Source organism: Episyrphus balteatus, chromosome 1 (genome assembly GCF_945859705.1).
Source record: "Episyrphus balteatus chromosome 1, idEpiBalt1.1, whole genome shotgun sequence".
Taxonomy (NCBI): Eukaryota; Metazoa; Arthropoda; class Insecta; order Diptera; family Syrphidae; genus Episyrphus; species Episyrphus balteatus.
The window spans coordinates 84,988,512-85,016,322 of NC_079134.1; the positions used below are offsets into that span (position 1 = coordinate 84,988,512).

Genomic DNA, 27,811 nt, shown 5'->3' on the forward strand with positions numbered 1-27,811 from the left:
CCCTGCCACGCCCACTTTTGTATATGATTTTTTATATCTAAAAAACGGCGTGCACCATTTGATTAAAATTTAGGAAATTTGATTATCTAGATGAGTGTAAACATACAAAATAGTTTCGACCCTTTCCGCACCCTGCCACGCCTACTTTTGTATATGATTGTTTATACCTTAAAAACGGTTTGCACCATCTGCACCAAATTTTGGAAATTTGGTAACCTAGATGAGTTAAAAAAATATAAAATAGCTAGTACTTAACTTCTTCAAAATAAACTCAATATATTCATATTCTCGCCTGTTTTTGCCAAAACAAATCCACCTTTCAAAAAGTCGTTCATTTTTTCTGGTCCGACTTTGGCCTACAAAAAGTCATATATTTTGAAGGTTAGCAAAAGTTAGCAATGAAACTAAACGTGTTCTCAAAGAACAATAACAACACAAGATAATGCCATAAATCAATGTGCTACAATTTGCTACTACAACTTTGTAGGCTTAATTTAGATGAAATTTTATGCCTTAAAAAGGAACTTTTTTCGATAATTCACTAAAATTCAAATTTATTTAAAAAATCAAATATAACTACTCATACAATTTCTCAATGTATCCATTATTATTATTCACAAATAAAAAAAATAAAACTTTGGTACTTTTCTTACACAAACCAAATGAAAATGCACAAAAATAAAATCTCGAGCTATCACAATGACTAAAATTTTTTTCAGTGCTTTTGAAAGTCCCGCTAATCCCCCAAAATGAGCAAAACAAAATTAAAAACAGCCAAAAACAGTAATTTAACCCTTTCGGACCCAGCGTTACTCTCATGTAACATATTTTTAAAAATTCGTTGTGATGGCTTAAACGAAAGATAATAATGCCTAGTTACTGGATTATTACAAAAAGTTAGTTTAATATCAAACTTTTAATATTTTTTTTATCGAAAAAAGGACAGAAATGCACATTTTCTTTTGATTTTTTCAAAAAAAATTTTTTTTAAATATATGCTCATAATTTTGAAAAAAAAGATATAAAAATGTTAATCAAGAAAGTGTTTTGTTTTTTGGCTTAGAAGAAGTAGCATACATTATTGTTCCATAAAAAGTTATTTTCTCAGCTGTTTTGCTATTTATTTTTTTGGAAAATATCTTTTTGCTATTCATATTTCTTAGTTGTGATGTTTTTGACACCATAATACTGAAAACACATTTTTTAATATTGATTTTAATAGCTTGGGTTCGAAAGGGTTAACATATGCTTGACCAGCTCCATAGCTTAGAAGATCAATATTGCATTTTTATTTCTTTTATTTTTGTCCACTAGTCAACGCACTGTGGGGCGGTCCATAATTTTTTGAAAACGATAACTATTTGGACGGGCGCGCCCATAAAATTACTTGATGAGATATGCATGTTAAATATATGTGTGAGAGATGACTCACTCAGGAGATAAAGGCATGAAGTATTTACCCATGCCCAACGTAAATGTGAATTATAATTCACCAACGTAAATTTAGTATGGCCGAGTGCCCACCATAAGTGCCTTGCATAAAAGTAAAACCACTTTGCGATGTGTTTCCCTTCCCCTAATTGTCTGCGCGAAGGTCTACGGTTTTAGTTTATTTAATTTTCGCGTTTGAATCCTTTCTCGCGGTTTAATTTGAAAAAGGAAATGGTCGTGACTCCGTCTAGAAGAAATATTTTCCTCCAATTTATTAGTTCTGGGCCGGTTTGGGCTGGGGACTTTGCGTGATTTTTAAATAGTTTTTCGTTTAATTCTTTTTAAATGGAATTGGCGGAAGCGGGCTGAGCCACTGTTGGTGAGAATATCAGCATGAGATCGCATGCGATCGTTTTTCGACATCGGAGCAGGCCGCTAGCCAATAGGCAGGGTGCTGCTGTTAGACCGAGACAGAAAACCTCCTTGCACAAAGATCAGAAGAGGATGACCGTATGGTGGTGGCGGCATGTTCGTTTTGGCCCGCCAGTTTTACTTTACTTCTTGGAAGACCTTTAAGTGATAGAGTTGTGAAAAAGTTTAAGCGAAAAATTGTTTCGAATTTTTAAGCGATATTTTGGCAAATTAGAGAAAGTTATAAAAGTTCCGGTTGGGAACAAAAATAGTTTTGAGTTTGGAAAAATATAAGTCCAGATTGGGGACAAGTATTTTTGTGTTAAATCTTGGAGGAAGATATTTATTCGGAGGAGGTCCGATAGAGCCATATAGAGGGAGAAAATTTGTTGGGGACAAAATACCAGGAAAAAGGATTCAATTGTTGAGATAAGTATTTGGTTTTATTTGTGAAAATATTAGTTGGTTAAATTTCGTTTTTTTTGAGTGGCCCTAAAGTGGGATTAATTTGGAACCGATTAGGCCTTCGCTCCGTTTTGTTTTATCCCGATATTTTGCGGGACTCGCGACTGTTTAGTTTTGCCGTTGTCTTTCGGGATCTTTCCCAAAGTGATTTTCCTTTGTGTCTTTTTGGCACAAAGAAATTGTTAATTTTACTTTTGCTTTTGTTTGCTCTTATTTTTCTACATTTCACTATTCATCGTTCTTAATTCATTCTTGTACTTTTTTTGTTTTTGAAAAAAATCAGAGTTTTAGCCCAGGCACCGCCAAGGTTTCTCTGATCTTTAAAAAAATAAAATTTCTTAAAATTCCAATCAGGAAATAAATTCATATCTTTTATTTTCAAATTTTGAAGATTACTTTTCAGTTTAAGTCTTGTTTTGGTAAACTTCCACTTAAAAAGTTTCCTGGCGCCCACCCTAGTAAGTAGAAGTAACACCCTGTGTTTACTTTTATTTAATTTCCATTTTGATCATTTTTTTTTTATTGTTGTGTAATTTTTTTATTGTTGTTTGATACATTTTATTAATCGGACGGATTAATAAAGTGTATCAAAAAGTCTGAACCCACCCCATCACACTGAGCTACGGGATACAGCATAATTTTGTTGTATGTTTGCATATTTTATTTCATCGAACGCGCTCATTGTTTGACATTTGTCATTTGCATCATTAAATTAATTTCGTTTAAGTCGCGCTTTCGTTTGTTTCTTTTATAAAATAATAATTAACCAAATTCGCGTTTCATTTTGTTTATTAATTAAAGTTCGATTAAAATTAAATTATTATAAATTCGGTGAAATAAAAAGTGCAACAACTTTATTGTTTATTTTTCAAATACCGAATGCATTTCGGAAGGCAATTGGCCTACCATCATCAGCGTAAAACGCGTGAACAACTAAAAATTTATAAGTTATTACAACTAAAACAAAAAGAGCAATAACAAAATTTAAAAACAGAGAGTAACATTGAAATTATTACATGTAAATTACGCAAACAAGATTATTTAGCAAGAGTAAATAAATTAGAAGTTATTGGACTTTCTCCTCGACAATAATACAAGCTAATAAACCCCTTCCATCGAAATTAGACGCATATGAATCCATTTACATGAGCATCAACGAAAATTTGATGAATATATAATATAGAAAGTCCAATAACTTCTAATTTATTTGCTCTTGCTAAATAATTCTGTTTGTGTAAACAGAGTCGATTTGTGGAATATCTTACTTCAAGACAATTATTTGGTCAAAAGTCTGCCTAAATATGCGTTTTTAGCCGAGCAAAAAAAATGCAAATGTGTAAAAAACAATAAAGTATAATGATTTATTCATATTTTTATTTATGTTTTTGGTTTTTTAGGTTCATATTTTATTAATATTTTGTTGGGAACCCTTATTTGAAACAAAGGCGCGGATTTTTTTGGTATTGAGTCTATTAAAGACTATCATAAATTTTATGGTATTTGTTCACATTCTGATCAAATTTGCTCCATCAGAACTGTGCATTTTGAATGCTTTCGCTTTCTAATCACCCGATCTACAAGATCCTACAAATTTTCTGTGGTATTGGGGTCTGAAGATCGCGTTAGACACTTCAGAACAGCGAAATTGGTCATTTTCAAAAAGCTTTTTTCTAACCGGCTGGTGTTTTTGGGGTTGTTATCTTGTGTAAACAAGCTATTTTTGAGGCCAAACTTTGCGCAAGACGACCGGAAAAAAAAACCTTACAAAATTTCAATTAATAGCAGAAAGCGGTTTGATTTTTTTGAGCAATGAGAGCAAGTTCAACTTGTTCTTGTCAGATGGCTTTCACTGTCTGTGAAGGCCTCTAGGATATCGATATAACCCTATTTATCAAGTTCCTGCTATTAAACACGGAGGAGGTGTGGGGTAAGTATAAAATACTCATGAAAAGAAATTAATAGTAAGTTTTTGTTTAGGGTTTGTTTTCTCGAGAAGTGTGTCACTTGTGCCAAATGAAAAGAATAAATCGGATGAATGCAGAAATGTGCAAGGACATTGTGGAAACCCATATGTTCCACATTTTTAGTCCAATATCCCCGAAAACAGCTTGTTTACACAAGATAATGACCCCAAAAACACCAGCCGGTTAGAAAAAAGCTTTTTGAAAATGACCAATTGTGTCTAACGCGATCTTCAGACCCCAATACCACAGAAAATTTGTAGGATCATGTAGATCGGGTGATTAGAAAGCGAAAGCATTCAAAATGCACAGTTCTGATGGAGCAAATTTGATCAGAATGTGAACAAATACCATAAAATTTATGATAGTTTTAAATAGACTCAATACCAAAAAATCCGCGCCTTTGTTTCAAATAAAGGGTTCCCAACAAAATATTAATAAAATATGAACCTAAAAAACTAAAAACATAAACAAAAAATATGAATAAATCATTATACTTTATTGTTTTTTACACATTTGCATTTTTTTTGCTCGGCTAAAAACGCATATTTAGGCAGACTTTTGACCAAATAATTGTCTTGAAGTAAGATATTCCACAAATCGACTCTGTTTCGTGAAAATAAAACATTTTCAATATTGTGTGCCAAATTTGGTAGCATAACGATGTAAAATGACTTAGTTATCATGTAAAACTCTTTTAACCTTTTTCGTTTGCATTTTTTTTGCTCGCTACTGTACGTTATTCCTTCACATACAGTACCTTGACATATTATTAGGCCCGCGCGAAAAAAATATAATTTTTTGGTTCATGTTATTGGATTTTTAAAGTTTTTGTCGAAATATCTCAAATGTTTTTTTTGTCTCGTCTACTTACACTTATCATGTAGATACGGATTGACTTAAAAAAATGTTAAAGAATTGATACTTTTTCATAAAAAATAACGTACAAAAAGGGAAAAGCTCCAAAAGATGTTTTCTATGGAATTCATGCTTAGAAATTTACCAGACCGGTCTAATACTTAAATTTTTGTACCGAGGAATAACGTGACACTCTTAACTTTAAGGCAAGGACCCCATCTTGCATAAATATATGCCTGCTGCTTTCCAGGTTTTGCTTCGTTGTGTTGGGTGCTTTTAGACCATATACCACTCTAAAAGTTTTCCAATTCAAATTGTTTTGGAAGGACTTTTAATTCTGTGCCTTTTCCCTTGCATTTACTGTAGAACTGTCGTTGTGAGGTGTTGAATAACGTATTGTCCTCTCTTCTTTGTTTGGATTTCTTGTATCGTCGGATTCGTTTGGCATACACACCAATCTTTTGCTTAACCGTGTCTAGTGCTGCAGTTATTGTATGGTTCGCTTCGTTGTACGGTGCATGGGCTACATACTTTCTTTTTAATGCTTTTCGTCGAAGTTTAGGATTTTGACAGCTAGTAGAAGATGTTAGTACGCCTGCATGGCTTCGAAGTCTTTCAACCCTATTTTGGAGTCTAGTCTCTTCAGCCATGGTGGATCAGAGACTTCGTTTTTTTAAGTTTGTAGTCCTACCACCGCTGCTATCCTCCCTCCGTTTGCTTCGATAATTGCATGTGCACTACAGTAAAGGATAAGCTCCAAACTTTTTGAAGGTTATGATTTCATCAGTGTATCTTGGGAGGATCAATTTGTTCATTAAATCGACTTTGATTTTAAGTTGTTCATTCAGTTGTTGTTTAGGGAGTTTTGGTCTTAAAGATGTATATTGAAGCATATTTTATAATTGCAGTTTCCAATCCTCGTAGATTGGAATTCTCCGTCTTAGTAACCCTGCTAGAGTGGTCAATGCTTGTGGAAACGTTGAAACACTTCCAGCAGGTTGGGTGGGTTGATGTTCATTAAACGAGTTTGTGGTATTGATGATGTATTTCTAGCCGCTGGCGACTCATCTCTTTACAGAGAAAAGCCCTCGCCGGTAGCTGCGGTCTCTACCGACTTTTGAGTGTATATCCCCACTCTGTTGTATAACCATTGTATTCGTTGTTTTCCATGTTAATAATTTTCTATGTTCATAATCACAGGTTTTTGCATTTTATTCCTACTGCCAGGTTTATATAAAAGAGGCCGCCTCTAACATGAGAATCAGACGCCTACCAGGGAGCCGCCCATTATGGCACAAATGTTTCAGGGTTTATTTCCTAGTTTTTTTTGGTGTATTCCCCTTCGTTTAGCGGGGAGGGGCAATTTTAAAAAAATTACTTAATTTGGAGAAAAAATTAATAAAAATCAAAGGTTACACCTACAAAATTTCAAACAAAGCCATTTTATGGCACAAAATCATAATCAAAATTTTGAAACAAAAATTGAAAAAAAAATTCAAACTATTTTGTTTACAAAATTTTATATACCTAATTAATATAAGTTCTAATTTAGTTTTCACGATGCTCTTATTTTCTTTAAACAAAAACAGAAAACCGGATTCAAAAATATCTCGTCATTTTCGAGAAATTAACAAAAAACCAAAACTACTTTTTTTAAAAAACCTCTTAATTTTCTGTTTTAACCTGGCTGGACTTGTTGATAAATTAATTTATGAACCATTAACCATTCGACAATTATTTTTTAAACAGAATTAAGTATTAAATAAGGATATAATAAGTAGTGATACAGAATCGGATTAACCCTGAATTGATCAACTTTTTTCATTGATAGCACCTGAAAACTTACCTGAGAATTTTTCTTACTATGTCTAAGGTGCTAACCGCCCATGGATTCTAGCTTTAAGGGCCTTAAGGCAAATAAAATCGCAATTTTTTAATGAAAATTGAATAACAAATAATAATGTACATCCAAAACATAAATCGATGACAAGAAAAAGCAAATACGAAGGAAAAAAATTCTAATGTAATCTAGAAAAAAATTATTCTCTTGAAACCTTTAAAAATCAAAGATTGATTTAAAAAGTCCTTTTTTTAATTATGACCTGCTTGGCCAGATATTATTTTATTGTTTTTTATTAAAATAAAACAATTTTATTGCCTTAAGGGTATGTGTCAGGGCCAAAAAATGATTAAGACTTTGCGCGAAGCTCTGTAGAATCCACATTTTTGAGAAGATTTTATTGAAATAAACGATTTTGGATTAAGAATATATTAGGTGACATATATTAGTGGCTTAAAAAAAAAAATAAAAATTTTGTAGTTGTCAAAATCAGTAAAAACTATGAAAAATCGTCAAATTTAGATGTGTGTTGTTAAGAACCGCTGGGAAATTCATCAAATGTTATTTTTTTATTTGTGAATATTTTTTTTTTACATAACAACAAATACCTCCAAGTCTCGACTGAATCGTTTTTTTGAAATTTGTTATAATTTGTCTGAAAAAAAATATTGCCAAACCCCGAAAAAAAGGGCAAATTTCCAAAAAACATCAATGCTAGATTTCGCATAACTTTTAAAGTTCAAAAGTTATAGAAACAAAATAAACTGTTTTTTAAAGCCTGAAAATTCATTAACATTACTGTATTTTTTTTTTTTTTTTTATAAAAAAAATATGAGTTTTTGGAACAAAAAATCTGAAAAAATTATAGGTTTGGTGTCTTTTTTTTTGTTTTGATGGCGGGTAATCCATAAATAATTTTTTTTAATTTTTTTTATTATTTTAATATGATAAAATATATTTCAGAGCTGGGATCTGTTGATTGTTTTTTTTAATTTTTTGGATCTAACATACTTATAAACGCAGTTGAATATGTCAATATGTATAATGTCGTTGTGAAAGAAGGGAAACCTTGACAATATCAATTTATTTTTTTTATTTTTTTTTGTCATTTTGTCAATAAGTTCCAATAAAAAAAATATTTTTTCATGCATGGTATATTTAATTTTAATTTTTGAAATTGTGTCTATTTTGCGTTTTTCACCTAAAAAAATTCTTCGATCACGCACACAAATAACTTTAGTTCAACAAAATTCCACTGCTAAATCAGCGCTAAAAAATTCTCTTTTCGCTGTATTCTCTTTTTTTTAATAAATCCGCTCTCATTTTTTCTCACTTTTTTGTTTGACTCTCGTCTCGTCTGTTTTTTTTTTTTGTCTTATTTTTTATTTGTCTCATTTTTTTTAAATGCTAGACTTTGTGGAAGGTCAGATTTTTTTTTGTTGCAAGATATTTGCTTGATTTTTGTTTATGGGTGACAGTAATTGTATGTTTTTCGTTTTTGTTTTCAGAGAAGTAAGTTAGGTATGTACTGTTTTTTTTTTTTTGTGCATGGTCATGATTGCAATATTTTTTTTATCGTTGATGAACGAATATTACTTTTCGGTACATATATAGTGTATAGGAACATAGCTTGCATACATAGTAAAGTAGGTAGAATTAGTTTCGACATAATTTTTTTTTCTTTATTGGTCTGTTCTATAATGAAAAGTCATAAAACACAAATAAAATACATTTTCGGGACATCATCCTGGTCGTGTGCCACTACCAGCGTCCTCGTCCTCGTAACCGACAGACATGGTGTCGTCGGTCGGCGGCGGCGCGTCGGCGTGCGCCAGCCATTAGCATGCCTACGTAGATATTGTTGTTAAAAATTTGTAAACACTTTTGGGTAGGATACAATCTATCTACTTTTATTTCTTTCAAGATACTTGTAAATAAAATCTGTATAGTGTATTAATTACTAGTTGGTCTAGGTACCTATCTTGAACATTGGTTGGGTTGAAGAGTAGGTATTTTAAAGGACAATTAGAATTTACTAAATCATAGAATCAAATGGTGAGCGAAATTCTGCAATAGACAATGAATGTGTCAACATTCAGTGTTATATAATGTATTTACCTAATAATATGTAGTAGGTACATCAGAGAGGAGAAAATTTCATTTTTTGTTTTCTGTGGTTACATATGAACATTGTGAGAGAAAAGGGTTGAGTGGGTGATACCTAAAAGGAGGAGAAAGGATATTGTAGATATATTGCATACCGTTTTTTTGTTCATCTTTGATTTGCATACAGAAAAATATTTTCTGCTGCTAATAATTTTTTTATTTTCTAAAACAATTGGCACTGGTCTAACACAACTGGCAATCTTGTAAAAAGAAGTGCCACAAAAATATCGGACACAGATTTTGAAATTGAAAACAATAAAAAAGAAAGCCATAAATAACCAGTACCTACCTAGTCGGTGCGACGTTTTTCCTCGCTTTGTCCTCATACTCATAATTCATAACAACAACTAATAGATACCTACCTAAATATATACCTACCTAAATATGTATATACCTACCATATATTTATGTAGCGCTCTTACAACCCTTTCAAAAAAATTATTACTTTTAGTAGGTAGCCGTTGTAGTTATGTGGGTGCCCAGCGCCATGTTCCGCGAAATGACTGAGATGATAAATCTATTTTTCCATTGTTCATCATCACCTAAATGATCAAAAAACATTTATTACTTTGCCACCGCATGACGCAGCGCACTGATAGAAAGCACCAATAAATATTTTTCAATATGCCAGCCTACATATTACTTTGTAACACTACTGCGAAAAAAAGAATTAGCTACCTAAATTGAAAAAGTGAAAGGGTTGCGAATCCTGCATATCTAGATATACCTACATAATTTTGTACCTACATAGGTACTATAATATTTTTGAAATGTCTGATTTCGCCTGCCGTTTTTTTTTTATACATATATTTTTCTAAGAACCTATACAAATATCATTAGAAAACAAAAGATAATAAAACACATGACATAATTAGATCCAGCAAACAAAAAAAAAAGAACTTGTTATTCATGCGTAATACATATTATTTATGTTCATAAGTAAAGGATAATATAAAAAAAAATCACTGTTCTGCGTCTGCCTGCCTAGCATTTTTTTTCACACATCCCATGAATGAAACAACAAAAATGTATCTCCTTTGCCGTCTGGTTTTTTGCGTCGTATTCTTGTGCATAGAGGTATTTCTTTTCTCTATCTTCTTGTGTGCCTTTTAATTTTGTTTTTGTTTTTTTTTTTTTGCTTCACTTTGAGGGAAAAAAGAGTCGAAGAGCAAAAATGTTATTCAAAGCTGTGAAATCATGGCAAAGAGAAGTGCACTAATACATTCAAATTCATTTACATGAGATTTAAGTTGGCTGCTTGGGTAGACCTGCCCTTAAGGGCCTTACAGCAATTTTTTAATTATGACCTGCTTGGGCAAATATTATTTTATTGTTTTTCATTAAAATAAAACAATTTTATTGCCTTAAGGCCCTTACAGCGAGCACCCTAGACCAGGGATGGCGAACCAATGGCACGCGTTGCATTGGTTGCACGCCATAAAATATTTCCGGCACGCCACCAATTAAGTATTCCAATTGCCATTTGAGCGATTTTTCCAGTAAAATTTTTCTTGAGATTTTGTAAAACTGTTAAATCTCTTGTTCTCAGAAGAAGGTAGGTACTCACGTTCTGAAGAACGGATTGAATTTACAAGAAAAACCAGACGAAGTAAAATTAACTGAACAGTTTTTTATCAATAGGTAATTAGATTTTCACAAATTAAAGAAATGCTAGGTATACTATGGACCCTGATAAGACATTCTTTGATAAACTTAACATGTCTAAATTTTACTGGTTGGAAATTGAAGAAATTGAAATGTAGCTGAACGACTTTGTCCGATATCGACTCAAAAATTAGTCGAAACGAGAAAAGAGTTCGAATCAATCAAACTAGAGAGGGTGGAGGGCAATACGACGAACAATTCCAATTCCAAATTAATGGAAACATGAAATTGGAAAAGTTGGAGATCTTGACAATATTTTCACCTACTTACGCCTGTGAGTCATAATTTGTCCAAATGAATAACATTAAAGATTCGCTTAGAAGCAGATTGTCAGATGATTCCAACTTTATCTTTCAGTTCAGCCTGCATTTTGCTTAAAGTGACGAAACGTAGCCCTGGTATAAACTACTTGGCATCGAGTTCACAACAAGAGAAGTCATACTACAATAGTTCTTTCACTTTTTATTTTTTGTTTCTTAGTTTTATTTTGTTGAAGTATACTCAGTTTTTCCGAACGTAAAATTTGAAACAATGATGTATAAACCTTATTTTTTGGTTCCAAAAACAATTTTTGTAGTGTTTTTTCAAAAACAATTAGCGCTATAAAGAAATAATAATTTTGTAAATCTCCCACTTTTTGCAAAAAGTGGCCATTTATATTATACCTTCAATCTGAAATGTTGTTGTTTTTTTTTTTATTAAAATGAACTACAATAATAATCTGGTATTTTCAAATTTTAATTAATAGGTGTGTTCAAATAAAACGCTGAGTAGCTTAAATTTAATTATTTTTGCTTCTAGTGGTCACAAAAAAAAAACTAGATCAAAACTGTATGGCACGCCGAAGGCACCTCAAATAAATATATTTTTTTTTTAAATGGCACGAGGCTCTTAAATGGTTCGCCATCCCTGCCCTAGACATAGGGTAAAACTATACAATACGCCCCAGTTTACAAAACGCCCCACCAGTCTCGTACGCACACAGGTGTTGTTAAACAAACAAAACGAAAACTGTTCAAACTAATTTAAGTTGCTCGTCAATTGTGTTATTGAGTTGTAGTAATCTGTGTGCCCTGAAAAGAAAAAAACTGCAAAACAAAAATTTGGGACCAAAACATATTGCGGAGAGCGCAGACAAAATTTCATTTTTTCAAAAAGTATAAAGACCATATCAAATTGATATGTATATTTAAAAAGTTCAAAAATTGGGCTTCTTAGTCCTTTTTTGGCAATTCCTTGAAATCAGTTTGGATTGCTATATTTTTGCATGCGCGTATTGCACTTCGAAATTTACAAAACGCCCCAGTACAGTAAGTGTAATACGCCCCAGTAAATTATCAAGTAAAATACTCATTAACATTTTTTTTTATTTGCTATATGCTTAAGAATTGCATTAAATTACAAAAAGACGACACTGCGGCCATTATGGTCAAAAACGAAAATTATTACAGGACCGTTTTTAAAGAAGTTTAGTTTTCAGCGCATATCTTGCCATATAGCGTTGCACGATTTTTTTTTACCATGTATACATACCAGATTGCAACATTTGCGGCCGCAAAGCATCTCAAAATTCTATATTCCAAAATCAAATAATTTAATTTTTCTAATTTAGTACATTTGTACCTACTTTTTCCTTGGGGCGTTTTGTCACTGGTGTGGGGCGTTTTACCCAGCAAATGAGTTACAAAACGCCCCACTTGAACTTTTTTTAAACGATTTATATATAATATATGCTAACACATTTTAGTACATATGAATATGCCAAAAGTAAGAAAAAAGACTATACTTTTTTTATTTACCAAAAAAACTATTAATTTCCTTTATTTTTTTTGTTTTATTGAAGATTCAAAAAAAGTGGGGCGTATTGTATAGTTTTACCCTAGTAAGAAAAATTCTAAGGTAAGTTTTCAGGTGTTTTCAATGAAAAAAAAAGATCAATTCAGGGTTAATCCAATACTGTATCAATATATTGTCTCCTTATTTAAGTCTGAATGTTTAAAAATAATTGACGAATGGTTAATGTTTCATAAGTTAATTTATCAACAAGTCCAGCCACGTAAAAACAGAAAATAAAGAGCTTTTTTAGCTTTTGTTAATTTCTCGAAATTGACAAGATATTTTTGAATCCGGTTTTCTGTTTTTGTTTAAAAATAAATAAGAGCATCGAATTTTGAAAACTAAATTAGTATCTACTTACCTAATTACATAAAATTTTGTAAAAAATTAGTTTGAAATTTTTTTTCCAATTTTTTTTACAAAATTTTGATTTTAAAAATTAATTTTTCAAAAACTGTTCCATAAAATGGCTTTGTTTTTTTTTTTTTGATTTTGTAAAAGACTAGGGTTTTGGCTAGTGTAACCGTTGATTTTTAATAATTTTTTTTCCAAATTAAGTAAATTATTTTTAAAATGCCCCTCCCCGCCAAACGAAGGGGAATAGACTCCCCTCCCATACGATTTTTTCTTGTCCTACACGCTCTAGCTTTTTGGCAAATAGCTCCTGAATCACCCGGGTATACAAATGAATTTACATAGTGCATACATCCAGATGCAAAGTTGATTTTCAATTCATTCTATAGAGGGCAAGTATTGGTTTCGTGTCGAAAAAAAAATTTGAGGTTTTAATCAAAACCAACATTACGATGATGGAGAATTCTAAAAAAGTGGGTCTCGCAATTCCGTCCGTGCGTCTGTGCGGTTGTGCGTCCATCTGTACACATTTCCACACACAGCCTAAACGGGTGGACGGATTTTCTTCAAATTTGGTACAGATGATTTTTATAGAATTTTGAAAGTTGTTTTTTTTTTTTTTTTTTATATCTCACCTAGAAAGTGTACCTCCCATACAAATTTTTCAATTCAAACCAAATAACTCAAAAACGGCTCAAACGATATTGATTAAACTTTGCAGACGTAATATTCAAAGCAATTGCAACAAAACTCCATTTTTAGTTTTTCTCAAAAAAGTCAAAAAAGTGTACCTCCCATACAATTTTTTTAAATTATACGAAATAACTCGAAAATGGCTCTAACGATTTTGATTAAAATTTACAAACGTAATATTCAAAGCAATTGCAATAAAACCATTTTTTTATTTTTTCCAAAAAAAGTCAAATAAAAAACATTTTTTTTTTTATTTAACAAAATTTTGCCCTAAATGTCGGCTCTTCCCCAAAATCAACAAAATTTCTTTAATTTTATATATAGTGAATAAAAGTGTTTTAAACTGCAAGAGCAAGTTCGTGCGACCCCACACAGAGAAAAATAGACCACATAAAATAGAACAAAAACAATAAGATTTCTCTATGCTTTTCATCCAAGAAGGAAACCTTATTAAAACAATCGGGTTTTCCTTATTGTTTTAAAATCTGCAAAAAAAAATAAAAAAAACGATGACCAGGCTGGGAATCGAACAAATCATTAGTCGCCCACCTTACCACCTGAACCAACCTGCCATGAAAATATTGATCGCGATTTTTGTTCTAGCGCTAAGTTGCAAAAAAAATCAACTTTTCAGTCAAATTTTAATAAGATTTTCTCTATAAAAATAATAAGAAATCTCCTTAAAAAACCTTATTAATCGTTGATTTTAATAAGATTTCCTTATGAAATGTATGGACGGTAAAACAATATGGCAATCTGTTAGTTTTTAGCGGGTCATATTTTTCTCTGTGCAGTCGTACATTTTATTTTAATTGTTCCGAAAAAGAATAATAAAAATATTTAAGGAATACAGAAACATGTCTTGTACTGACAAATAACAGAAAAAAATTAAAACTACAACATCCACTGTAATCTAAGCTTTTTCCAATAATTTATTAAAATTAAAAAATTAAAAATCTTAAAATTTTTTAATTTTGCACTTTTAGCTAACTTAATTCAAAACGAGAAAAAATTAATCCAATGGAGTAAATTTTTAATGAATAATAGAAACCAGATTTAATCCTCGTGCCTAGGAAATTCGAATTTAAAATTCAATTCAGAATGAATAATATGACCGAAAAAGTTAAATTTATTATTAAATGAACTTTTCATTAATTTAAAATAGAGCAATTACGTCAGTCTTGCCGCAAAATAATTGTTTGTTTTTAGCATTCTTACCGTTGTGAACAGTTTTGTGAATATTAAGTGATGACTTCTGAGTAAAACGTTTTAGACACACATCGCATTCAAAAGGTCGTTCGCCGGTATGTGTCCTCATATGTATATCGAGATAAGGTTTTCGTGCAAATGTGGCTGGGCATTGCTCGCAGTGATAGGGTCGATCTTGAACTTCAAAAGAAAATTGGAAGTTAGACAAACATTAGATATGATTAAGAAGTGCTATCAAGAACAATCAATTAAATTTATATATAAAGATTTATTTTTGGAAGCAACTTATTGAATTTCAGCCCTGTTTTGAATAAAAAACTCCCGTAGAAATTTGTTCGGGACAAGGGCTCCCAATCAAAATATTTTAAGTTGTTAGTTAGTTTTCATTCAGAATAGAGCTGATCATTATAATATTATAAATTTTTTTGGAAGGCTTATAGTGGGGCGCCTTAGCAACAAAATCGTGCACTTTGTGATAAAAGCATGAAAATTACATCATTGATATTACTCAATTTAAGAGTTATTTTGAGATATTGGGACTTCTTTTATTCCATCCGGAAGGGTACACGGAGAAAACAGACCACATAAAATTAAGCGGATCGCACCTTAATTTAAGCGGATTAAGGTGCAAAGTCACAAAGGAGGCCCAATATCTCAAAATAACTCTTATATTGAGTACAACCAATGATGTAAATCTCATGCTTTTATCACAAAGTGCGCGATTCAGCTGTTTTTTAATGCTAAGCCGCCTCACTATTATTTATATTTGAAAAATTAGCTTGGAATTACTGAGTACAGTCAATCAAGGATTCAACTTGTAACTTCTACTTGACTTCGGTATGTTGGTATTTTATCATTTATTTAGACTTTTGTTGATTAAAATTGGGGTTAATGATCGACAAAAAGGCAATACAATCAATAAAAAAAAAAATTAGTTCTTCCCCAAAATTTCCCTGAGGTTTTCCGGCTGTTAGAGTTATTCGTAAATGCCTTTCTTTGCAGTTTGTATTATTTGTATAGCCTTAATAACATAACAGTCACATACAGTACCGAACAAAAAATATGCAAATGAAAGAGGTTAAAAGAGTTTTAAACAAAAATTATGACATTTTACAACCAAATTTGGCATACAATATTGAAACTGTTTAATTCTATTTTAACTAAACAGAGTCGATTTGTGTAACATCTTACTCCAAGAAAATTCGTCGCCCTTGTATTGAAGTGCCATATACGCCATTTTTACAAAATGCAAATATGTAAAAAACCAATAAAGTATAATGATTTGTTTATATTTTTTGTTCTCATGGTTCATATTTTGCTAATTAAAACTAATATTTTGTTAGGAAACTTTTTTAGGAGCAAAAGCGCGTAATCTTTTGGGTACTGAGTCCAGACTGGGTCAATTTTGTTGATGTTTTGTAAGGGATTTTGCGTCTTTAAAAATAAACTCTACAAAGTTTTTAACAAGAATCTCATTTCTCAATTTTTTTTAGGTTTTTGCAATGTTTCTGTTCAATACATGAGTCCGATCATATTGGTGAATTTTGTTTGTTTAAAATATGTATATAATAGTACCAACTCTGTACTTACATTTTTTCGAAACAACTAGCAATTATTTTTATTATAGTTAAGAATTTAAGCAACATTGTCTCAAGGCAAAATAAATATTTAAGCAAGATTTGTAACTAAACAATCTTTGAGAACCAATTTAAGAAAATCTAAAATATAACTGAATGTGTTTAATTTGGAAAACCGCTGATAAATAACCGAATGCTGAAGGAATCAAAGACAAATATTTTTTAAAGTTTTTAATAACGAGTGAAAAGCATCTGAAAATTTTTATCCTTTCGCCATTGAAATATTTGTATTCGCATAGATTTTAAAACATTTGAAAAAAAAATTATTCAAAAACAAATTCACATAGCACATTTTCATATCCATACCTACTATTAAAACTTTTGTAAAAAAAATTTCGGCATGACCCCCCTCCCCCAAAGAAGTAAACCTGTATACGCCCCTGGATGATCACTTCAGAACATCGACATTGGCCATTTCCAATTTTCTATTTGGCCATTTCCAAATTCAATTTTTATTCTTCTTTACCGACGATTTTTATGATGTCGAACAACTGTCCTACTTATCGGCTTCCTCTTAATGCCCATTTCACACAGATGTATTAGGCGACCGACAGTGCCTCTGGGAGAGATTTCACCCTAGCTAAAAATGAGATCTTCGTTATCAAATACTACAAATTTCCAGAAAAGTCAACAATGCCTAGTCATATCCTGCTGAAAGACTATGGTACAATCGATCAAAACGGTGGAGTGCATATTTTTTTAAGCTGTATGAGCACTGAGCAGTCGGTTTTATACCAACGAAATCTAAAGGCGTCAACCTTTTTCAATTAAATTTGCAGTTTAAACTGTTGCTCGGCAAAAATCCGTGTATCAAACCCTCCTAGTGGGTGCCGGGCGGTAATGATTACTACAGTTTAAGCTTGTGCGTTTTTGCCAAGATGGTGATCAGCTAAGGTCAGGTTGCATAGCTGTATTGTTCTGAACTCCTCAATAGTTAAATAATCAGAAATGCAATTTTAAAATCGATACAAGGTTCCCAATTTTCAGTGGTGGAGTAAGCGTGCACATAATCCATGCCGAATAAATGGAAGCCAGTCGTGAACGAGCTCTTTCGGATGCCTTGGCAGGATCCGTCATAATTTTTGCCTTGCCCCGGTAATCGGCTCTGCCGGGGTTGACCTTTTCTTTCCGACCTACTCGTGGGACTTTAATTTGTATACACTCTTTTTAAAATGGAAAGAATCGACAAGACAGACGCAACATCACCTGAATTGGAGGATGAACTCTTGGCCTCAAGCCAAGAGACCATCATGGGTAGCTCAGGGACTGCTGGAAGCACTAGCACTCCTGAGCAACCTTCAAACCCTAGAAGTACAGCTGGTACAAGCCATAGTACCTCTGTGCCTCGACCATCAACAAGCCATATAAATCCTTCTGGTAGCAGCGCTACCCACACAAAACTAAACGAAGTTTAGAAGAGTGGACTTCAAGAGGGCTTCCTTCTTTCTTAGCAAAATTGCTAAAAATGAGGAAGCTGGAACTCCACACGTAAACGATGCCGCTGATAAAATCAAGTACGGAAAGATTGTTGAAGAGTACAACAATCTTTTAATTCAGCCTGAAAAGACCGTCAAAAGAAATAGGTCTCATGAGGAGGGTAATCCTCCTCAAAAGAAATCTAAAACCAACGGCACCAAAAAGAAAGGGCCACCTCAAGGATCGGCGCAATCGCGCACTTTAAGTGAGATCGTCAGGGACGATATTCAAGTGGCGATTGTAGGCGAGCTCTGCACTGACAGCAAAGTTCTGATGTCAGTGTGGAACTCCATTTTTTATCATTTATTTAGACTTTTGTTAATTAAAATTGGGGTTGATGATCGACAAAAAGGCAATACAATCAATAAAAAAAAAAATTAGTTCTTCCCCAAAATTTCCCTGAGGTTTTCCGGCTGTTAGAGTTATTCGTAAATGCCTTTCTTTGCAGTTTGTATTATTTGTATAGCCTTAATAACATAACAGTCACATACAGTACCGAACAAAAAATATGCAAATGAAAGAGGTTAAAAGAGTTTTAAACAAAAATTATGACATTTTACAACCAAATTTGGCATACAATATTGAAACTGTTTAATTCTATTTTAACTAAACAGAGTCGATTTGTGTAACATCTTACTCCAAGAAAATTCGTCGCCCTTGTATTGAAGTGCCATATACGCCATTTTTACAAAATGCAAATATGTAAAAAACCAATAAAGTATAATGATTTGTTTATATTTTTTGTTCTCATGGTTCATATTTTGGTAATTAAAACTAATATTTTGTTAGGAAACTTTTTTAGGAGCAAAAGCGCGTAATCTTTTGGGTATTGAGTCCAATTAAGACTCTCATAAATTTGATGGTATTTGTTCCTATTCTGATCGAATTTTACCCATCAGATCTGTGCAATTTGAATGATTTCGCTTTCTAATCTCCCGTAATAATAATAAATAATAATAATTATAACCACAACGGCATATACAATGGGGGGGGGGGGGGGGTCACGGGGTCATGACTGGGTCAATTTTGTTGATGTTTTGTAAGGGATTTTGCGTCTTTAAAAATAAACTCTACAAAGTTTTTAACAAGAATCTCATTTCTCAATTTTTTTTAGGTTTTTGCAATGTTTCTGTTCAATACATGAGTCCGATCATATTGGTGAATTTTGTTTGTTTAAAATATGTATATTATAGTACCAACTCTGTACTTACATTTTTTCGAAACAACTAGCAATTATTTTTATTATAGTTAAGAATTTAAGCAACATTGTCTCAAGGCAAAATAAATATTTAAGCAAGATTTGTAACTAAACAATCTTTGAGAACCAATTTAAGAAAATCTAAAATATAACTGAATGTGTTTAATTTGGTAAACCGCTGATAAATAACCGAATGCTGAAGGAATCAAAGACAAATATTTTTTAAAGTTTTTAATAACGAGTGAAAAGCATCTGAAAATTTTTATCCTTTCGCCATTGAAATATTTGTATTCGCATAGATTTTAAAACATTTGAAAAAAAAATTATTCAAAAACAAATTCACATAGCACATTTTCATATCCATACCTACTATTAAAACTTTTGTAAAAAAAATTTCGGCATGACCCCCCTCCCCCAAAGAAGTAAACCTGTATACGCCCCTGGATGATCACTTCAGAACATCGACATTGGCCATTTCCAATTTTCTATTTGGCCATTTCCAAATTCAATTTTTATTCTTCTTTACCGACAATTTTTATGATGTCGAACAACTGTCCTACTTATCGGCTTCCTCTTAATGCCCATTTCACACAGATGTATTAGGCGACCGACAGTGCCTCTGGGAGAGATTTCACCCTAGCTAAAAATGAGATCTTCGTTATCAAATACTACAAATTTCCAGAAAAGTCAACAATGCCTAGTCATATCCTGCTGAAAGACTATGGTACAATCGATCAAAACGGTGGAGTGCATATTTTTTTAAGCTGTATGAGCAGTCGGTTTTATACCAACGAAATCTAAAGGCGTCAACCTTTTTCAATTAAATTTGCAAAAGGGAGGAAGAGCACAGTTGTTTAAACTGTTGCTCGGCAAAAATCCGTGTATCAAACCCTCCTAGTGGGTGCCGGGCGGTAATGATTACTACAGTTTAAGCTTGTGCGTTTTTGCCAAGATGGTGATCAGCTAAGGTCAGGTTGCATAGCTGTATTGTTCTGAACTCCTCAATAGTTAAATAATCAGAAATGCAATTTTAAAATCGATACAAGGTTCCCAATTTTCAGTGGTGGAGTAAGCGTGCACATAATCCATGCCGAATAAATGGAAGCCAGTCGTGAACGAGCTCTTTCGGATGCCTTGGCAGGATCCGTCATAATTTTTGCCTTGCCCCGGTAATCGGCTCTGCCGGGGTTGACCTTTTCTTTCCGACCTACTCGTGGGACTTTAATTTGTATACACTCTTTTTAAAATGGAAAGAATCGACAAGACAGACGCAACATCACCTGAATTGGAGGATGAACTCTTGGCCTCAAGCCAAGAGACCATCATGGGTAGCTCAGGGACTGCTGGAAGCACTAGCACTCCTGAGCAACCTTCAAACCCTAGAAGTACAGCTGGTACAAGCCATAGTACCCCTGTGCCTCGACCATCAACAAGCCATATAAATCCTTCTGGTAGCAGCGCTACCCACACAAAACTAAACGAAGTTTAGAAGAGTGGACTTCAAGAGGGCTTCCTTCTTTCTTAGCAAAATTGCTAAAAATGAGGAAGCTGGAACTCCACACGTAAACGATGCCGCTGATAAAATCAAGTACGGAAAGATTGTTGAAGAGTACAACAATCTTTTAATTCAGCCTGAAAAGACCGTCAAAAGAAATAGGTCTCATGAGGAGGGTAATCCTCCTCAAAAGAAATCTAAAACCAACGGCACCAAAAAGAAAGGGCCACCTCAAGGATCGGCGCAATCGCGCACTTTAAGTGAGATCGTCAGGGACGATATTCAAGTGGCGATTGTAGGCGAGCTCTGCACTGACAGCAAAGTTCTGATGTCAGTGTGGAACTCCATTTTTTATCATTTATTTAGACTTTTGTTAATTAAAATTGGGGTTGATGATCGACAAAAAGGCAATACAATCAATAAAAAAAAAATTAGTTCTTCCCCAAAATTTCCCTGAGGTTTTCCGGCTGTTAGAGTTATTCGTAAATGCCTTTCTTTGCAGTTTGTATTATTTGTATAGCCTTAATAACATAACAGTCACATACAGTACCGAACAAAAAATATGCAAATGAAAGAGGTTAAAAGAGTTTTAAACAAAAATTATGACATTTTACAACCAAATTTGGCATACAATATTGAAACTGTTTAATTCTATTTTAACTAAACAGAGTCGATTTGTGTAACATCTTACTCCAAGAAAATTCGTCGCCCTTGTATTGAAGTGCCATATACGCCATTTTTACAAAATGCAAATATGTAAAAAACCAATAAAGTATAATGATTTGTTTATATTTTTTGTTCTCATGGTTCATATTTTGGTAATTAAAACTAATATTTTGTTAGGAAACTTTTTTAGGAGCAAAAGCGCGTAATCTTTTGGGTATTGAGTCCAATTAAGACTCTCATAAATTTGATGGTATTTGTTCCTATTCTGATCGAATTTTACCCATCAGATCTGTGCAATTTGAATGATTTCGCTTTCTAATCTCCCGTAATAATAATAAATAATAATAATTATAACCACAACGGCATATACAATGGGGGGGGGGGGGGGGTCACGGGGTCATGACTGGGTCAATTTTGTTGATGTTTTGTAAGGGATTTTGCGTCTTTAAAAATAAACTCTACAAAGTTTTTAACAAGAATCTCATTTCTCAATTTTTTTTAGGTTTTTGCAATGTTTCTGTTCAATACATGAGTCCGATCATATTGGTGAATTTTGTTTGTTTAAAATATGTATATTATAGTACCAACTCTGTACTTACATTTTTTCGAAACAACTAGCAATTATTTTTATTATAGTTAAGAATTTAAGCAACATTGTCTCAAGGCAAAATAAATATTTAAGCAAGATTTGTAACTAAACAATCTTTGAGAACCAATTTAAGAAAATCTAAAATATAACTGAATGTGTTTAATTTGGTAAACCGCTGATAAATAACCGAATGCTGAAGGAATCAAAGACAAATATTTTTTAAAGTTTTTAATAACGAGTGAAAAGCATCTGAAAATTTTTATCCTTTCGCCATTGAAATATTTGTATTCGCATAGATTTTAAAACATTTGAAAAAAAAATTATTCAAAAACAAATTCACATAGCACATTTTCATATCCATACCTACTATTAAAACTTTTGTAAAAAAAATTTCGGCATGACCCCCCTCCCCCAAAGAAGTAAACCTGTATACGCCCCTGGATGATCACTTCAGAACATCGACATTGGCCATTTCCAATTTTCTATTTGGCCATTTCCAAATTCAATTTTTATTCTTCTTTACCGACAATTTTTATGATGTCGAACAACTGTCCTACTTATCGGCTTCCTCTTAATGCCCATTTCACACAGATGTATTAGGCGACCGACAGTGCCTCTGGGAGAGATTTCACCCTAGCTAAAAATGAGATCTTCGTTATCAAATACTACAAATTTCCAGAAAAGTCAACAATGCCTAGTCATATCCTGCTGAAAGACTATGGTACAATCGATCAAAACGGTGGAGTGCATATTTTTTTAAGCTGTATGAGCAGTCGGTTTTATACCAACGAAATCTAAAGGCGTCAACCTTTTTCAATTAAATTTGCAAAAGGGAGGAAGAGCACAGTTGTTTAAACTGTTGCTCGGCAAAAATCCGTGTATCAAACCCTCCTAGTGGGTGCCGGGCGGTAATGATTACTACAGTTTAAGCTTGTGCGTTTTTGCCAAGATGGTGATCAGCTAAGGTCAGGTTGCATAGCTGTATTGTTCTGAACTCCTCAATAGTTAAATAATCAGAAATGCAATTTTAAAATCGATACAAGGTTCCCAATTTTCAGTGGTGGAGTAAGCGTGCACATAATCCATGCCGAATAAATGGAAGCCAGTCGTGAACGAGCTCTTTCGGATGCCTTGGCAGGATCCGTCATAATTTTTGCCTTGCCCCGGTAATCGGCTCTGCCGGGGTTGACCTTTTCTTTCCGACCTACTCGTGGGACTTTAATTTGTATACACTCTTTTTAAAATGGAAAGAATCGACAAGACAGACGCAACATCACCTGAATTGGAGGATGAACTCTTGGCCTCAAGCCAAGAGACCATCATGGGTAGCTCAGGGACTGCTGGAAGCACTAGCACTCCTGAGCAACCTTCAAACCCTAGAAGTACAGCTGGTACAAGCCATAGTACCCCTGTGCCTCGACCATCAACAAGCCATATAAATCCTTCTGGTAGCAGCGCTACCCACACAAAACTAAACGAAGTTTAGAAGAGTGGACTTCAAGAGGGCTTCCTTCTTTCTTAGCAAAATTGCTAAAAATGAGGAAGCTGGAACTCCACACGTAAACGATGCCGCTGATAAAATCAAGTACGGAAAGATTGTTGAAGAGTACAACAATCTTTTAATTCAGCCTGAAAAGACCGTCAAAAGAAATAGGTCTCATGAGGAGGGTAATCCTCCTCAAAAGAAATCTAAAACCAACGGCACCAAAAAGAAAGGGCCACCTCAAGGATCGGCGCAATCGCGCACTTTAAGTGAGATCGTCAGGGACGATATTCAAGTGGCGATTGTAGGCGAGCTCTGCACTGACAGCAAAGTTCTGATGTCAGTGTGGAACTCCATTTTTTATCATTTATTTAGACTTTTGTTAATTAAAATTGGGGTTGATGATCGACAAAAAGGCAATACAATCAATAAAAAAAAAATTAGTTCTTCCCCAAAATTTCCCTGAGGTTTTCCGGCTGTTAGAGTTATTCGTAAATGCCTTTCTTTGCAGTTTGTATTATTTGTATAGCCTTAATAACATAACAGTCACATACAGTACCGAACAAAAAATATGCAAATGAAAGAGGTTAAAAGAGTTTTAAACAAAAATTATGACATTTTACAACCAAATTTGGCATACAATATTGAAACTGTTTAATTCTATTTTAACTAAACAGAGTCGATTTGTGTAACATCTTACTCCAAGAAAATTCGTCGCCCTTGTATTGAAGTGCCATATACGCCATTTTTACAAAATGCAAATATGTAAAAAACCAATAAAGTATAATGATTTGTTTATATTTTTTGTTCTCATGGTTCATATTTTGGTAATTAAAACTAATATTTTGTTAGGAAACTTTTTTAGGAGCAAAAGCGCGTAATCTTTTGGGTATTGAGTCCAATTAAGACTCTCATAAATTTGATGGTATTTGTTCCTATTCTGATCGAATTTTACCCATCAGATCTGTGCAATTTGAATGATTTCGCTTTCTAATCTCCCGTAATAATAATAAATAATAATAATTATAACCACAACGGCATATACAATGGGGGGGGGGGGGGGGGTCACGGGGTCATGACTGGGTCAATTTTGTTGATGTTTTGTAAGGGATTTTGCGTCTTTAAAAATAAACTCTACAAAGTTTTTAACAAGAATCTCATTTCTCAATTTTTTTTAGGTTTTTGCAATGTTTCTGTTCAATACATGAGTCCGATCATATTGGTGAATTTTGTTTGTTTAAAATATGTATATTATAGTACCAACTCTGTACTTACATTTTTTCGAAACAACTAGCAATTATTTTTATTATAGTTAAGAATTTAAGCAACATTGTCTCAAGGCAAAATAAATATTTAAGCAAGATTTGTAACTAAACAATCTTTGAGAACCAATTTAAGAAAATCTAAAATATAACTGAATGTGTTTAATTTGGTAAACCGCTGATAAATAACCGAATGCTGAAGGAATCAAAGACAAATATTTTTTAAAGTTTTTAATAACGAGTGAAAAGCATCTGAAAATTTTTATCCTTTCGCCATTGAAATATTTGTATTCGCATAGATTTTAAAACATTTGAAAAAAAAATTATTCAAAAACAAATTCACATAGCACATTTTCATATCCATACCTACTATTAAAACTTTTGTAAAAAAAATTTCGGCATGACCCCCCTCCCCCAAAGAAGTAAACCTGTATACGCCCCTGGATGATCACTTCAGAACATCGACATTGGCCATTTCCAATTTTCTATTTGGCCATTTCCAAATTCAATTTTTATTCTTCTTTACCGACGATTTTTATGATGTCGAACAACTGTCCTACTTATCGGCTTCCTCTTAATGCCCATTTCACACAGATGTATTAGGCGACCGACAGTGCCTCTGGGAGAGATTTCACCCTAGCTAAAAATGAGATCTTCGTTATCAAATACTACAAATTTCCAGAAAAGTCAACAATGCCTAGTCATATCCTGCTGAAAGACTATAGTACAATCGATCAAAACGGTGGAGTGCATATTTTTTTAAGCTGTATGAGCAGTCGGTTTTATACCAACGAAATCTAAAGGCGTCAACCTTTTTCAATTAAATTTGCAAAAGGGAGGAAGAGCACAGTTGTTTAAACTGTTGCTCGGCAAAAATCCGTGTATCAAACCCTCCTAGTGGGTGCCGGGCGGTAATGATTACTACAGTTTAAGCTTGTGCGTTTTTGGCAAGATGGTGATCAGCTAAGGTCAGGTTGCATAGCTGTATTGTTCTGAACTCCTCAATAGTTAAATAATCAGAAATGCAATTTTAAAATCGATACAAGGTTCCCAATTTTCAGTGGTGGAGTAAGCGTGCACATAATCCATGCCGAATAAATGGAAGCCAGTCGTGAACGAGCTCTTTCGGATGCCTTGGCAGGATCCGTCATAATTTTTGCCTTGCCCCGGTAATCGGCTCTGCCGGGGTTGACCTTTTCTTTCCGACCTACTCGTGGGACTTTAATTTGTATACACTCTTTTTAAAATGGAAAGAATCGACAAGACAGACGCAACATCACCTGAATTGGAGGATGAACTCTTGGCCTCAAGCCAAGAGACCATCATGGGTAGCTCAGGGACTGCTGGAAGCACTAGCACTCCTGAGCAACCTTCAAACCCTAGAAGTACAGCTGGTACAAGCCATAGTACCTCTGTGCCTCGACCATCAACAAGCCATATAAATCCTTCTGGTAGCAGCGCTACCCACACAAAACTAAACGAAGTTAAGAAGAGTGGACTTCAAGAGGGCTTCCTTCTTTCTTAGCAAAATTGCTAAAAATGAGGAAGCTGGAACTCCACACGTAAACGATGCCGCTGATAAAATCAAGTACGGAAAGATTGTTGAAGAGTACAACAATCTTTTAATTCAGCCTGAAAAGACCGTCAAAAGAAATAGGTCTCATGAGGAGGGTAATCCTCCTCAAAAGAAATCTAAAACCAACGGCACCAAAAAGAAAGGGCCACCTCAAGGATCGGCGCAATCGCGCACTTTAAGTGAGATCGTCAGGGACGATATTCAAGTGGCGATTGTAGGCGAGCTCTGCACTGACAGCAAAGTTCTGATGTCAGTGTGGAACTCCATTTTTTATCATTTATTTAGACTTTTGTTGATTAAAATTGGGGTTAATGATCGACAAAAAGGCAATACAATCAATAAAAAAAAAAATTAGTTCTTCCCCAAAATTTCCCTGAGGTTTTCCGGCTGTTAGAGTTATTCGTAAATGCCTTTCTTTGCAGTTTGTATTATTTGTATAGCCTTAATAACATAACAGTCACATACAGTACCGAACAAAAAATATGCAAATGAAAGAGGTTAAAAGAGTTTTAAACAAAAATTATGACATTTTACAACCAAATTTGGCATACAATATTGAAACTGTTTAATTCTATTTTAACTAAACAGAGTCGATTTGTGTAACATCTTACTCCAAGAAAATTCGTCGCCCTTGTATTGAAGTGCCATATACGCCATTTTTACAAAATGCAAATATGTAAAAAACCAATAAAGTATAATGATTTGTTTATATTTTTTGTTCTCATGGTTCATATTTTGGTAATTAAAACTAATATTTTGTTAGGAAACTTTTTTAGGAGCAAAAGCGCGTAATCTTTTGGGTATTGAGTCCAATTAAGACTTTCATAAATTTGATGGTATTTGTTCCTATTCTGATCGAATTTTACCCATCAGATCTGTGCAATTTGAATGATTTCGCTTTCTAATCTCCCGTAATAATAATAAATAATAATAATTATAACCACAACGGCATATACAATGGGGGGGGGGGGGGGGGGCCCGGGGGCATGACTGGGTCAATTTTGTTGATGTTTTGTAAGGGATTTTGCGTCTTTAAAAATAAACTCTACAAAGTTTTTAACAAGAATCTCATTTCTCAATTTTTTTTTAGGTTTTTGCAATGTTTCTGTTCAATACATGAGTCCGATCATATTGGTGAATTTTGTTTGTTTAAAATATGTATATTATAGTACCAACTCTGTACTTACATTTTTTCGAAACAACTAGCAATTATTTTTATTATAGTTAAGAATTTAAGCAACATTGTCTCAAGGCAAAATAAATATTTAAGCAAGATTTGTAACTAAACAATCTTTGAGAACTAATTTAAGAAAATCTAAAATATAACTGAATGTGTTTAATTTGGTAGACCGCTGATAAATAACCGAATGCTGAAGGAATCAAAGACAAATATTTTTTAAAGTTTTTAATAACGAGTGAAAAGCATCTGAAAATTTCTATCCTTTCGCCATTGAAATATTTGTATTCGCATAGATTTTAAAACATTTGAAAAAAAAATTATTCAAAAACAAATTCACATAGCACATTTTCATATCCATAC

General features: G+C 33.3%; 1 protein-coding gene across 9 annotated transcripts in view; it reads right to left on the reverse strand.

The window, feature by feature from the left end:
- Positions 1-27,811, reverse strand: part of LOC129906888 (zinc finger protein OZF-like) — a 453,260-nt gene that overhangs the window by 142,521 nt on the left and 282,928 nt on the right. For 6 of the 9 annotated variants that reach the window (XM_055982860.1, XM_055982858.1, XM_055982857.1 and 3 more), the window contains one exon: positions 14,899-15,069. The exons of the other annotated variants lie outside the window; for them this stretch is intronic. In XM_055982860.1, the coding sequence (XP_055838835.1) occupies positions 14,899-15,069 (171 nt within the window). The remainder of the gene's footprint in view (positions 1-14,898; positions 15,070-27,811) is intronic. 9 annotated transcript variants of the gene reach the window in all.